Here is a 13,844-nt window from a genome sequence, read left to right on the forward strand (position 1 = left end):
CTGTTATCCTTAATAATTGTGAAAAGATCCTGGAAGAAACATCTATATGGAAAATCTGATGCAGGGTTTTAGTGAAGCTAATGTAAGGCTCTAACTCTGGAGCCCTTCAGAGTTTGTTCTTATATCTAGTGTCTACTTCTAAGAATTTATCACAATTGAATTATGATGTACAAAAATGATATTTAGCCGGGCGTGGTGGCGCACGCTTGTAATCCCCGCGCTTGGGAGGCAGAGACAGGAGGATCGCGCAAGTTCGAAGCCAGCCGCGCGCGTTGGCTTAGGAGATCCTGTTTCCAAATAAAAATCTAAAAATAGGTCTGGGAGTGTAGCCCGGAGGTAGAAGGGCTTCCAGGAACCCCAGTATCACACACACAAAAAAAAAACCCAAAAATGATATCTATAAGTATTCCCATTGCAAGCGTTCTCAGTAGTGAAGATAGGAACTAGAATTGTTCAACAATGTTTTGCTAAAGCCTATAAAAACATTTTCAAAGATTGTTTTATGATATGAGAAAAAATACAGAATTGACTATTAGGTTAAAAAGGGTGAGATACTATCTGTAATCTCAGTGACTTACTTGGGAGGCTGAAATAGAAGGATAAAAAGTTTGAGGCCAGCCCAGGTGACTGGGCTATATCAAAATTTAAAAGAGGGACCCAGGCATGGTAGCACATGCTTGTAATCCCAGTACTTTAGAGGCTGAGACAAGAGGATCGCAGGTTCTTTCTTGGCCAGCCTCAGAACCCTTGTGAGGCCCTCTGCAATGTCATGAGATCCTATTTAAAATAAAATAGGATTAGAGATGTAGCTCAGAAGTAGAATGCCCTGGGTTTCAATCCTCTGTCTGTCTCTCTCTCCTCTCTCCTCTCTCCTCTCTCCTCTCTCCTCTCTCCTCTCTCCTCTCTCCCCTCTCCCCTCTCCCCTCTCCCCTCTCCCCTCTCCCCTCTCCCCTCTCCTCCTTCTCTCTCTCTCTCTCTCTCTCTCTCTCTCTCTCTCTCTCTCACACACACACACACACACACACACACACACACACACACACCCACAGAATTAGGTTCAGGAATGCCACCCCTCCCCCCCATTCAGTCTCTAGTACTGTGAGAAAAAGGTGAGGCACAAAATTGTACGTGAACTTCAAGTGAAATACATTAAATTGTTAGTTCTGGGTAGCAGAATTCTGGTTTATTTTTACCTCTCTTAGACTTTGTTTTTCATACTTTCTAATGAACACATACAACTTTTATTTTGGTGGTGGTAGTATTGGGGTTTGAACCCAAGGGCATTTATACTTCCCATCTATACTCCCAGCTCTTTTTATTTTTTATTTTGAATCAGTGTCTCACTAGGTTGCTGAGTCTCACTATTACTGAACCTGGTCATGAAGTTGTACCATCCTCCTGTCTCAGCCTCCCCAGGACTGTGATTACAGGAATGTGCCACCACGCCCAGCTATGTACATCTTTTGAAATAAGACTTTTTACCTCAAATTCACTTTTAGGATGAGTCATCAGCATTTTTATTATACTTTAAAACCAAGTTTGAGGATATATGTTGATCTTTGGCTTTTAAGCACGGCTATTTACATTAAAAGGATATATAGGAGCCGGGTGTGGTGGTGCACACTTGTAATCCCCGCGCTTGGGAGGCAGAGACAGGAGGATTGCGCAGGTTTGAAGCTAGCCTTGTGCGCTGGCTTAGGAGACCCTGTTTCCAAATAAAATGTAAAAATAGGTCTGGGAGTGTAGCCCGGAGGTAGAAGGGCTTCCAGGAACCCCAGTACCACCCAAAAAAAAAGGGGGGGGATATATAGGAGCTAGGGGTATAAAGATAAGTGATAGTGTTTGCCCTGTGTGTGGAAGTTTTTAAATTCAATCCCCAGTACTGCAAAAAATAAAGTCTATACACATCTAAAATATATAGGACATTTAATGTACAATGCATAGTATAGATAACATTATAAAACATGTACATAAATGTGAAATATTTTAATAGCATATATCAAAAATTGGCTAACTCTGGGTGTGGTGGCGCACACTTGTAGGCTGAGACAGGAGGATCGCACAGGTTTGTAACCAGCCTCAGCTTCTTAGTGAAGCTCTGAGCAACTTAGTGAGACCCTTTCCAAATAAAGTATAAAATAGGTCTGGGAGTATAGCCCTGAGGTAGAAAAAGGCCCTGAGTTCCACCCCCAGTACCACCAAAAAAACCCAAATAAATAAAAGTTGGCTAACTTGTTCTCTAAAGGTCCAGATAGTAAATATTTTAGGTTTTTCTGGACTGCTTATGATCTATATCACTTTTTTTCTCTTCTCCTTTCCCCTGATCCTCACCCTTCTCTTTCTTCTACTTCTTTACTCTTTTTTTCCCTTTTAATAACCTTTTCTTTTATTCTTTTTCTTCTTTTCTGTTTTGTTTGTCTGGGTTGTTTTTTTGTTTTTTTTTTTTGCGGGTCTGGGGATGGAACCCAGGGGCATTGAGGTACACCCCCCTGCCCTACTTTTTATTCTTTATTTTGAAACCATCTCACTAAGTTGCGAAGGGTTTCACTAAGTAGCTGAGGCTGTCCATGAACTGTGATCCTCCAGTCTCAGCCTCCTGAATGCTGGGATTACAAGCGTGTGCCACCACACCAAGCTCTTTTAATAACTTTTCTAAAAAGTAAAAACCAGCTAGGCATGGTGGTATATGCTTGTAATCCCAGTACTTGGGAGGCTGAGACAGGAGGATCGCAGGTTTGTGCCAGCCTCAGCTACTTTGTGAGGCCTTCTGCAACCTAGTGAGACTCTGTTTCAAAATAAAGAATAAAAATAGGGCTACAGGCATAGCTTGGACGCAGCCCCTGGGTTCAATACCAGTACTGCAAAAATAACAATAATAAGATAAAAAGGTAAAAATCATTCTTAGCTTATAGCCATCAAAATTAGGATGCTAATCCAGGCACAGTGGCTGAGGCAAGAGTACATAAGCCTAGAAGTTTGAAACCAACCTGGGCAATACAAGACCCATCTCTTAAGCAAAAAACAAACAGGGTGCTAGCCACATTGCCTGAGGGATATAGTTTGCAGATACCTGCAACAATATACTTCATATATTAAGTATTTACATTTAAAAATATTTAAGATATGTAGTATATATAAATAGAACTTTATTTGTGTGTGTGTGTGTGTGTGTGGCGGGGGGGGGGAGACTGAGAATGGAATCCAGGGCCCTTCTACCTCTGGGCTACACCCCAGACCTATTTTATATTTTTTATTTGGACACAGGGTCTCACTAAGCTGCTGAGGCTGGCTTTGAACATATGATTCTCCTGTCTCATCCTCCTAAGTACTGGGATTACAAGTATGTGCCACTACACCTGGCTTAGAAAAGATTTTTTAAAAAGAGAATCTTTATATATTTTGATTTCACAGAGACCTAAGGATCTTTATAAAGAATTCTTGTCTTACCAGGAATTATCTTAACACTATAGGTAATTCAAAAGCTGAAGATTTTAAGTCAGAGCCTTACATAAGGGCACAGAGAGGGCAACTTAGTGAGACTCTGTTTCAAAGTAAAGAATAAAAAATTGGGCCGGAGTACCTCGGAGGTAAGATGCCATTGGGTTCAATCCCCAGCGCGCGCGCGCGCGCACACACACACACACACACACACACACACACACACACGTAGCCAGTCATGGTCTCATGACCTGTAATCCCAGTACTTGGGAGGCTGAGATAAGAGGATCACAGGTTTGCGGCCAGTGTCAGCACCTTTAGTTACTTAGACCCTGTTTAAAATAAACTATAAAAGAAGGCTGAAGGGATAACCCAGAGGTAGAATGCCCCTAGGTTCAGTCCTCAGTGCCAAAAAAGGGAAAGAAGTTAAGTAGTAGTTGGTTTATTAGGCAACTGTGTCTTCTATAGCTTCAAAGTATGCAAATAAGGAAGAAAATAGCAACATCCTCAAGTACAGTTGAATCTTTTTTTTTTTTTTTTCAGTACTGAGGATTGAACCCAGGGGCATTCTACCTCCAAGCCACACCCCCAACCCTGTCAACCCTATTTTTATTTATTTTGAAACAGGGTCTCACTAATTTGCAGAGGACCTCACTAAGTAGCTGAGACTGGCTGCAAACCTTCAATCTTCCTGTCTCAGCCTCCCAAGTACTGAGATTATAAGTGTGTGCCACCATGCCTGGCCCATCAAATCTTTTGTTAGGAATATTTTAGTTTTAGTTTCATAAAAGTTCATGCACCATTTGAAGAGTCATTATCATCATTTGTTATACTGGTGATTGAACCCAAGGGTGTTCTACCTCCAAGCAATACCCCCAGAACTTTTTTTTCCTTTTGGTGGTATTCAGCATGAATCCCAGGGGCCTTCTACCTCAGCTACACTCACTTACCCCTCCTTTTTTTTTTAAACAGGATCTTGAGCGACTTATTTTCAAGTCACTCCGCTGCAACTCTAATGCAGTGCTTTGTAATTTGTCTCTTCCTTTCTGCCTTTGTAATAATAAAAATTGCTTACACTTGAAAAAAAAAAAAAAAAACCCAGGATCTTACTTAAGTTGTTGACCTTGCTCAGTTTCTGGGGCTATCCTTGAACCTGCAGTCCTACTTTCTCAGCTTCTCAAGTACTGGGATTATAGGCATGCCCCACCATGCCCAGATAGTCTATCGTATCACTTTTTAATTTTTGTTTGAAACAGGGTCTTGACTAGGTTGCTGAGAGTCTTGTACATTGCTGAGGCTGGTCTCAAACCTGTGATCCTTCTGTTTCAGTCTCCCAAGTATTAGGATTACAGGTATGTGCCACCATACCCGACCAAGTCAGATTAATTTAACAGCCAAAAGGTTCCTGCTCCATTTTTGTTTCATTAGAGAGACTACACTCTTTTTTGCAGTACTGGAAATTGAACCTGGAGGCTTTCTACCTCAGAGCTACACTCCTATTTTTTTTTCTTTAATTTGAAATAGAGTCTCACTAAATTACAGAGGGCCTCACTAAATAACTAAAGCTATTGGCCTGGAATCCGGGATCCTCCTGTCTCGGCCTCCCAAGTAATAGGATTACAAGCATGCACCACCACTTCCAGTTGAGCTGGTTCTTTTGATATTATTTTTCATTTCTCTTTTTACTTTTATTTCTTGGATTTTATTTTATTTAAAATTTTATTTTTGCAGTACTGGAGATTGAACCAAATGGCATTCTACCTCCAAGCTACACTCCAGGTCCTATTTTTTTATTCTTTATTTTTGAAACAGTATCTCACTAAGTTGCGGAGGGTCTCATTAAATAGCAGAGGCTGACTGGGCATGTATTGTGGATTCTGGCAGAAGAGGCTTGCTCTGTAGTCCTGCCACAGAATGTTGCTGCTTGAGGTAGTTCCCTGAAAATTGTTCCATGGTTCCTGCCATGCATGGTCTAGGCAGCTTCCTGACAGTAGTCTTCTCACACAAAAGCGACATGGAGACAGATATAATAATTTGGAGAAAATTATATTTAATATTTGCGGGGTCGGGAGGAGGTAGGTGACAATCCTCTTGGCTTTCTCTATCAGCATTCCTTAAACCCTTTTATTGAGGGTTTAAACATAGCAAACAGCAAAGAGGTCATGGGTTAAGTTTTGGATTACAAGTTAAGTTTTATGGAAAGACAATCAGGAGCTAGGTATAGGGAGTGGCAAGGTAAAACATTTCAGGGGAGAATAGGAGGTCATCAGAGTCCACCTTTTGGTCCCATCCAGTCCCAGGAAGTTTGTCTGCTTTCAGACAATTTCCACTTAGTGTATACTGTGTGGATAGCTATACCTGTTCAAAATCGTGACCTCATTGTATAGGTTGAGACAGCACCCAGCAGGCATGGCGGCACAGGCCTCTAATCTCAGCTACTGAGTTGCTGGATCAGGAGCATCCCAAGTTAGAGGCTAGCCTGGGCGACTTAGTGAACCCTATCTTAAAATAAGGAAGTAAAAAAAGTCTGGGAGTGAAGATCAAAGTACTACCCCTCCCTGCTCAGTTCCGTCTGGGGAAAAAAAACCTGGAACCAGAGATGAATTATTTGAATATATTTTCCTCAACCCTTCCAGTATAGTAGAGTTTACTTTTTTATAACTGTACTTTAAATCTTTTTAAATAGACAGGCATGGTGGTGTGCACTTGTAATCCCAGCATTCGGGAGGCTGAGACAGGAGGAACATGGTTCGCAGATAGCCTCAGCTGCTTAGTGAGGCCCTTTGTGACAGTGAGACCCTGTTTCAAAAATAAAGAATAAAAAATAGGGCAGGGAGTATAGCTTGGAGGTTGAATGCCCCTGGGTTCCATCCCCAGACCCACATACACAAAAAAACATTTTACATAAATAAATAAGCAAATACATAAATTTTAGACATTATATGTCAATTGCCCATTAGTTTTTCTATATCCTACTTCCCCAGTTCTATGATTTTTGTTGTATTCTCTCATGGATTTGTGCCTTTAAAAATAATTCTGGAGCCTGGGCATGGTGGTGCACGCTTGAAATCCCAGCATTTGGGAGGCTGAGACAGGAGGATTGCAGTTTGCGGACAGCCTCAGCTATGTAGTGAGGCCTTTGAAACTCAGTGAGACCCTCTTTCAAAATAAAAGAATAAAAAAAATAGGTCTGGGGATATAGCTCAAAGGTAGAATGCCCCTGGGTTCCATCCCCAGTACCACGCCAAAAAAAAAGAAAAACCAAAAAAACTCAAAGCCAAGCGTGGTGACATACACTTATAATCCCAGTACTTGGGAATTTGAGATAGGAAGATCACAGGCTTGAGGACAGCCTCAGCAAGTAATGAGGGTCTTAACAACTGAGGGAGAACCTGCTTCAAAAGAAAAATAAAATAGGGTTAGGGTTGTAGCTTGGAGACAGAATGCTCCTGGTTTCAATTCTCAGTATCCCACCTCCACAGACACATACTTATACTCTCTGCCTGCAGGGTGTGGTGGCACAGGCCTATAATCCCAGTACTTGGGAGGCTGAGACAGGAGGATCACAGGTTTGAGACCAGCCTCAGCAACTTAGCATGATTCTCAGCAACCTAGTGAGACCCAATTAAAAAAAAAAAATTAGGGGGCTGGGATGTATCTCAAAGGTTCTTAGAATGCCATTGGGCTCAATCCCCAGTAACACACACACACGCAAAGTAATTATTATTATTATTTTTTTTTTGGTGGTACTGGGGTTCCTGGAAGCCCTTCTATCTCCGGGCTACACTCCCAGACCTATTTTTACATTTTTATTTGGAAACAGGGTCTCCTAAGCCAGCGCGCAGGGCTAGCTTCGAACTTGCGCGATCCTCCTGTCTCTGCCTCCCAAGCGCGGGGATTACAAGCGTGCGCCACCATGCCTGGCCACGCAAAGTAATTATATCACTTTACTATCATTGGTAGATATGTGGGATATGAAATTGCATACAACATGTAATCACTACCTCCTTTAGCCAGAAAGCCCCTTGAGTCTTAGAGGGTCTCACTAAGTTGCTAAGAGCCTCACTAAGTAGCTGAGGCTGGCTTTGAACCTGTGTGATCCTCCTGTCTCAGCCTCCCATGCAGTGGGGTTACAAGTGTGCACCACCACGCTCGGCAACAAAAACTTTTTTTAACCTCTTTTCTTTGAATTTAACCTTACAGAAATGTTTCTGGATAGTGCTTCATTGGTCACTCCTTTTTTTTTTTTCTCTCAGTACTAAGGATGGAACCCAGGGGCATTCTCCCTCTATAATACACCCCAGCCCTATTTTTTACTTTTTATTTTGAAACAGAGTCTCACTGATTTGCAAAGGGCCTTAGTAAGTAGTAGCTAAGGCTGTCTGTGAACCACGATCCTCCTGTCTCAGCCTCCCAAAAGCTGGGATTACAAGCCTTGTAAACATTTTTAGTAGTATAGATGTTTACTGTCATTATCACAAGCACACTTTGTTGTCTTGTAATGGGAAGTTATCTGTTCTGCACACTTTACTGTGCACAATATTCTTCAAATACAACAATCATAATTTTGTGCCTTTTACACAGTCACAGAAACTCTAAACCTTCATTTTCTCTCTCTCTCAATTAAAAACATTTTCACAACAATAATTCCTGCTCTTAAAATATTCAGACAACATAAAGAAGCCAAGCATAGAGACACACACTTGTAATCCCAGTACTTGGGAGGCTGAGACAGAAGGATTACAGGTTCACTGCCAGCCTCAACTATCTAGTAAGGCACTCTGCAACTTAGTGAGACCCTGTTTCAAAATAATGTCCTGGGTTCAGTCCTCAGTACCACAAAAAAAGTATATAAACTAGCCAGGCGTGGTGGCGCACGCTTGTAATCCCCGCGCTTGGGAGGCTGAGACAGGAGGATCACACAGGTTCAAAGCCAGCCTCAGCTACTTAGTGAGGCTCTCAGCAACTTAATGAGACCCTGTTTCCGAATAAAATATAAAATAGATCTGGGAGTGTGACCTGGAGGTAGAAAGCCCCTGGGTTCTACCCCCAGTACCACCAAAAAAATATATATATATAAACTAATTAAATATATTACATTGTCTTACTTCTAGTCACTGAGATCCACTATTCATAGGCAATTAATGTTGTCCATTTCTCAAATCTTCTAGAAAGTGCTACTTCTACATATACTTATTCTTTTACAGAAATGGTAATGTGTTATGTGTTATACTGCACACACACACACACACACACCCCCACACACCCGGTACTGAGGATGGAACCCAAGGGCCTTCTACCTCCAGGCTACACTCCCAGACCTATTTTATATTTTATTTGGAAACAGGGTCTCTTAAGCCTGTGTGGCTGGCTTCAAACCTGCGCCATCCTCCTGTCTCCGCCTCCCAAGCCACGGGGATTATAAATGTGCGCCACCAGGACCAGCAAATTGAGAGTAGTTTTATAATTCACATGTACCTTCCAAAATATTGGGTTTTTTTGTTTTGTTTTTGTTTTGCGGTACTGCGGATTGAACCCAGGGGCATTCTACATCTGAGCTACAGCCCCAGCCATATTTTATTCTTTATTTTGAAACAGAGTCTCAATAAATTGTAGAGGGCCTCCTTAAGTAGCTGAGGCTGGCTGCGAACCTATGATCTTCCTGTCTCAGCCTCCCAGGTACTGGGATTATAGGTGTGTACTACCATGCCCGACTTTATTCTGCATTATTTTTTAGAAGTTTATGCAAATAGAATCATGCAGTATTTATTCTTTTGTAGCTTTGCTTGTTTTTTTTCCACCATGTTGCTTAATATTAGTTTGCATTTTTATTGTTGTATAATATTCAGCTGTGTAAATAATATCACAGTTTACTCTTGCATCGTCTCATCAATGGGTATTTGGATTATTCACATTGTGGGTTTTTTCCCCCCGTGTGGTACTGGATTGAACCCAGGGGTCATTCTATCACCGAGCTACACTTTTAGCCCAATTTTATTTTATTTTATTTTTGTGGGTCTGGGGATGGAACACAGAGGCATTTGACCTCCGAGCTAAACCCCTACCCAATTTTTTATTCTTTTTATTTTGAAACAGGGTCTCACTGAGTTGCAGAGGGCCTCACTAAGTAGCTGAGGCTGTCCGCAAACCGTGTTCCTCAGGTCTCAGCCTCCCAAATGCTGGGATTACAAGCATGCGCCACCATGCCCGGCTAGCCCAATTTTATTTTTATTTTGAAGCAGGGTCTCGCTCGGTTGCTGAGAGGATCACAACTTGCTGAGACTGTTCTTGAACCTGTGATCCTCCTCTCTCAGTCTTGCTAGTACTGGGATTACAGGTATGCAGCATCATACCTGGCTACTTTTTGTCCTTTTTAAAGTGTTGCTATGAATATCCATAGAGCTGGCTTTTAGTACTTATGTATACACATTTCTGCTTTATGCATGTGGAATTGCTGAGTGAAACACATCAGTTAGACTCTCATTTGTCATTTATGAGCCCCTGACTTAGTATCATCAGAATATATCTTTATTCTAGTTACTAATCTCCCTTGATTTAAGTTAGATAGTGGGAGTTACTTATCCTTAGTTCCCATAACATACAAATTAAATTTCTAATTCTTCCTTCAATAATATGCACATAGTGCTTTAAAATCCCTTTTAGAGGGCCGGGCGTGGTGGCGCATGCTTGTAATCCCCGCGCTTGGGAGGCAGAGACAGGAGGATCGCGCAGGTTCGAAGCCAGCCGCGCGCGCTGACTTAGGAGACCCTGTTTCCAAATAAAAATGTAAAAATAGGTCTGGGAGTGTAGCCCGGAGGTAGAAGGGCTTCCAGGAACCCCAGTACCACCCCCCCAAAAAATCCCTTTTGGAATGTAGAACTGCTAAATATTTTGGGGAAGTACCTTTTTTAAATTTTTTGTTACATGGCAGACGTGGTGGCGCATGCTTGTAATTCCAGCATTCGGGAGGCTGAGACCGGAGGATTGTGGTTCGCAGACAGCCTCAGCTACTTAGTGAGGCCCTCTGCAACTCAGTGAGACCCGGTTTCAAAATAAAGAATAAAAAATAGGGCAGGGGGTGTAGCTTGGAGTTCGAATGCTCCTGGGTTCTACACCCAGACTCACCAAAAAAAAAAAAATTTTTTTTTGTTACAGATTTAAAAACCTTTATCACCTTTTCTGATTACAAACTTAATGTTTTTATTTAACAATTCAAATAATACTAGTATTTAGGAGGCTGAGACAAGAGGATTGCAGGTTCAGCAACTTAGCAAGACCCTATTTCAATTTTTTTTTTTTTATGGTACTATGGATGGAGGCCAGGGGCATTCTACCTTCAAGCTATACCCCCCAGCCCTATTTTTTTATTCTTTATTTTGAAACAGGGTCTCATTGAGTTTCAAAGGGTCTCACTAAGTAGCTGAGGCTGTCGTCGAACTACGATCCTCCTGTCTCAGCCTCCCAAACTGCTGGGGTTACAAGTATGCGCCACCACACCTGGCTCATATTTCAAAATTTTAAAAACAAACTAAATAAAACAAAGGAATTCAAGTAATACAACAGTAACTTTGGACTATGTATTTAAAGGATAGAGTAGGGCAGAGGATGCCAATTACATATGTTAACTGATGATGGTAAATATATCTTTGGATAGGACCCTTTTTTTTGTGGTACTGAGGATTGAACTCAGGGGCATTCAATCTTTGAGCTACACCCCCAGCCCTATTTCTTAGTTTTATTTTGAAACAGATTCACTAGGCTGATACTTGCTGAGGCCGTCCTTGAACCTGCAATCCTCCTGTCTCAGCTTCTGAAGTACTGGGATTATACATCTGACATTACTAGTTTTTTTTTTTTTTTTTTTTTTTGTGGTACTGAGAGTGGAACCCAGAGGTTTTCTACCTCCAGGCTATACTCCCAGACCTATTTTGTATTTCATTTGGAAACAGTCTTACTACGTTGCCGAGAGCTTCACTAAGTAGCTGAGGCTGGCTTTGAACATGTGTGGTCCTCCTATCTCAGCCTCCCAAGCATGGAGATTATAGGCATGGGCCACCACACCAGCATCACTAGCTCTTTTTAATTTTGATTTTGAGACAGGGTCTCAGTAAGTTGCCCAGGCTATCCTTGAATTTGTGATCATCCTAGCTCAGCTTCTCAAGTAGCTGGGATTGCATGTGTACTCCACTGTGCCTGGCCCTAGGTTTCACCTTTTTTCTTTTAATTGCTAACATGTTTTTTAGATTTAATTCTAAATTTGTAACTTTCAAAGCCAAAGGTCAAGAAATATGTTTTCTCAAGGCACTCCACTTCGTCATTCTCTCTTTCTGATGTGGTGCTTTAATATCTGTCCCTTCTTTCTATCTTTGTAATAATAAGAATTGCTTAAACTTGAAAAAAAGAATTTTTTCCTTTTTACTTATTTATAATAGTGATTATATAATTTATTGCAACCAAGACTGTTAAAATTTACTTGACATAGATATAAACTGGGCTCTCCAAGGAGGACCAGAATATAGAGTTGCCTTAATTAAAAGGGACTTTAGTCTTTCTAGATTGTGGATTTGCCTAAACACATTCCCCTCCCCCCAATTGTTACACTTTAAATAGTACAAAATTAGAAGAAATTATTGTAAATATGAGTGCAAACTTAGATGTTCTTCTAAAATATATTTTAGGCTGCAAACCAAGGGTCAAAATTCAAAGACCGTCGGCTACAAATATCATGGCACAAGCCCAAGGTACCGTCTATATCCACTGAGACAGAGGAAGAAGAAGTGAAAGAGGAGGTAAACTCAATGATTGAATAGATAGTTGAATTAGATCACTTTCTAATTAGATATTTTTTGCATCATTAAATAGTATAAATTTAAAAGTATTGGGTTTCCTTTCATGCATGTAGTTAGTTAAGACCAGTCTAGAAGTAATGATCAGTCTCTTAAAATATGAGAATTGATTTTGCTTTTTTACACTTACGTTTCTAATTAATTTATTAAAGTGAACACTTAGCCTGCCTTGCAAATTATTTCTGATTCACCACAGTCATGATTTTAAAAGATGTCAGTCATTTATAGCTGATTAAATGTCTTCTGACTATTTATGGTTATTTTTCATAGCAATAGCAGAAGTGCTCCTTATATTAGAAAGAATGTAAGTCTTGGTATTTTGTTAATGTTAATAGATATTTCTTTGGGTAAGATTTTAAATTTTTGTATGTTAGTATCATGAGGAAGTTAGTATATTTCATATCTTCCAAATAAGTGGATAAATATTAAAACTTTAGGAGTTTGTCTATTTTTCTATGGAATAAAATTAATTTTAATCAATTCATTAGTTTCTCATAATTTAAAAAAAATTCTTCTACTATACATCTGCATAGTATTTATTTTCCTGATATTAGAATGGAAATATCTTTTTAGCGGAGGAGGAGAATTTATATCCATTTTTAAAATGTTTGGGGGGATGGGGTGTTACTGGTTAATGAATACAAAAAAATCACAGCCAGACAGGAAGAGTGTTGGTATTCTGTTAAAGAGTGTGATATAGTTAACTGTTGTACAATGCAAAATATCTAGAAGAAAGTTGTTTTTTGGTGTTTTTTTTTTTTTTTGTGTTTTTTTTTTTTTTTTTTTTTTTTGTGGTACTGGGGATAGAACCCAAAGGCATTCTACCTCCAAGCTACACTCTTAGCTGTATTGCTGTATTGTTTATACTTTATTTTGAAACAGGGTCTCACTGAGTTGCAAAAAGCCTCACCAAGTAGTAGCTAAGGCTGTCCTCAAACCATGATACTCCTGTCTCAGCCTCCCAAATACTGGGATTACATGTGTGCACCACCATGCCCGGCTAGAAGAAATCATTTTTCTTTTCTTTTCTTTTTTTTTTTTTTTTTTGCATTAAAATTTGGATTTTGTGGGGAGAGGGGTTCTGAAAGATACCCTGAACACATCACTTGGACATCTAGTCTAGACTTTGTATACTAATCTGTCTCTACTTAAGCCTAAAAAGTATTTTATTTAGTGTTTGTGTGCCAATAGATATTTGTACCATCTCTTTCTTCAGGAAACAGAAACCTCAGATTTGTTCTTGCATGATGATGATGATGAAGATGAAGATGAGTATGAGTCTCGTTCATGGCGAAGATGAAATCTGACGCGAGCTGTATAATTTTTAGGAATATTGTTTAGAAGAACAACTTTTTAAAATTATTTAAAGAAGTCAATGAGCCAAAAATTTTTTTATTTTTCTTTTCAACACAGTAGGTATAAGGACAGCAAGTTTGCTATTTAAACACATCTCATAATTGTACATGATATTAAAGCACCAAAGGCCTAGTGACTTTTACACATGAAGATCCACAGGAATGACATGGATAATCTCTAGAGCCTTATTTTCCACACCTCCTG

General features: G+C 40.1%; 1 protein-coding gene across 4 annotated transcripts in view; it reads left to right on the top strand.

Moving 5' to 3' along the window:
* Nucleotides 1–13,584, top strand: part of LOC308278019 (RNA-binding protein 27) — a gene marked incomplete at both ends in the record, with an annotated part of 104,397 nt that extends 90,813 nt beyond the window's left edge. For all 4 annotated transcript variants that reach the window (XM_080717586.1, XM_080717588.1, XM_080717587.1 and 1 more), the window contains 2 exons: nucleotides 12,117–12,227; nucleotides 13,501–13,584. In XM_080717586.1, the coding sequence (XP_080573712.1) occupies nucleotides 12,117–12,227; nucleotides 13,501–13,584 (195 nt within the window). The remainder of the gene's footprint in view (nucleotides 1–12,116; nucleotides 12,228–13,500) is intronic.
* Nucleotides 13,585–13,844: the final 260 nt, after the last annotated feature.

The sequence above is a fragment of the Muscardinus avellanarius genome (assembly GCF_963383645.1).
Source record: "Muscardinus avellanarius genome assembly, chromosome: 1".
In the NCBI taxonomy this organism is placed as follows: Eukaryota; Metazoa; Chordata; class Mammalia; order Rodentia; family Gliridae; genus Muscardinus; species Muscardinus avellanarius.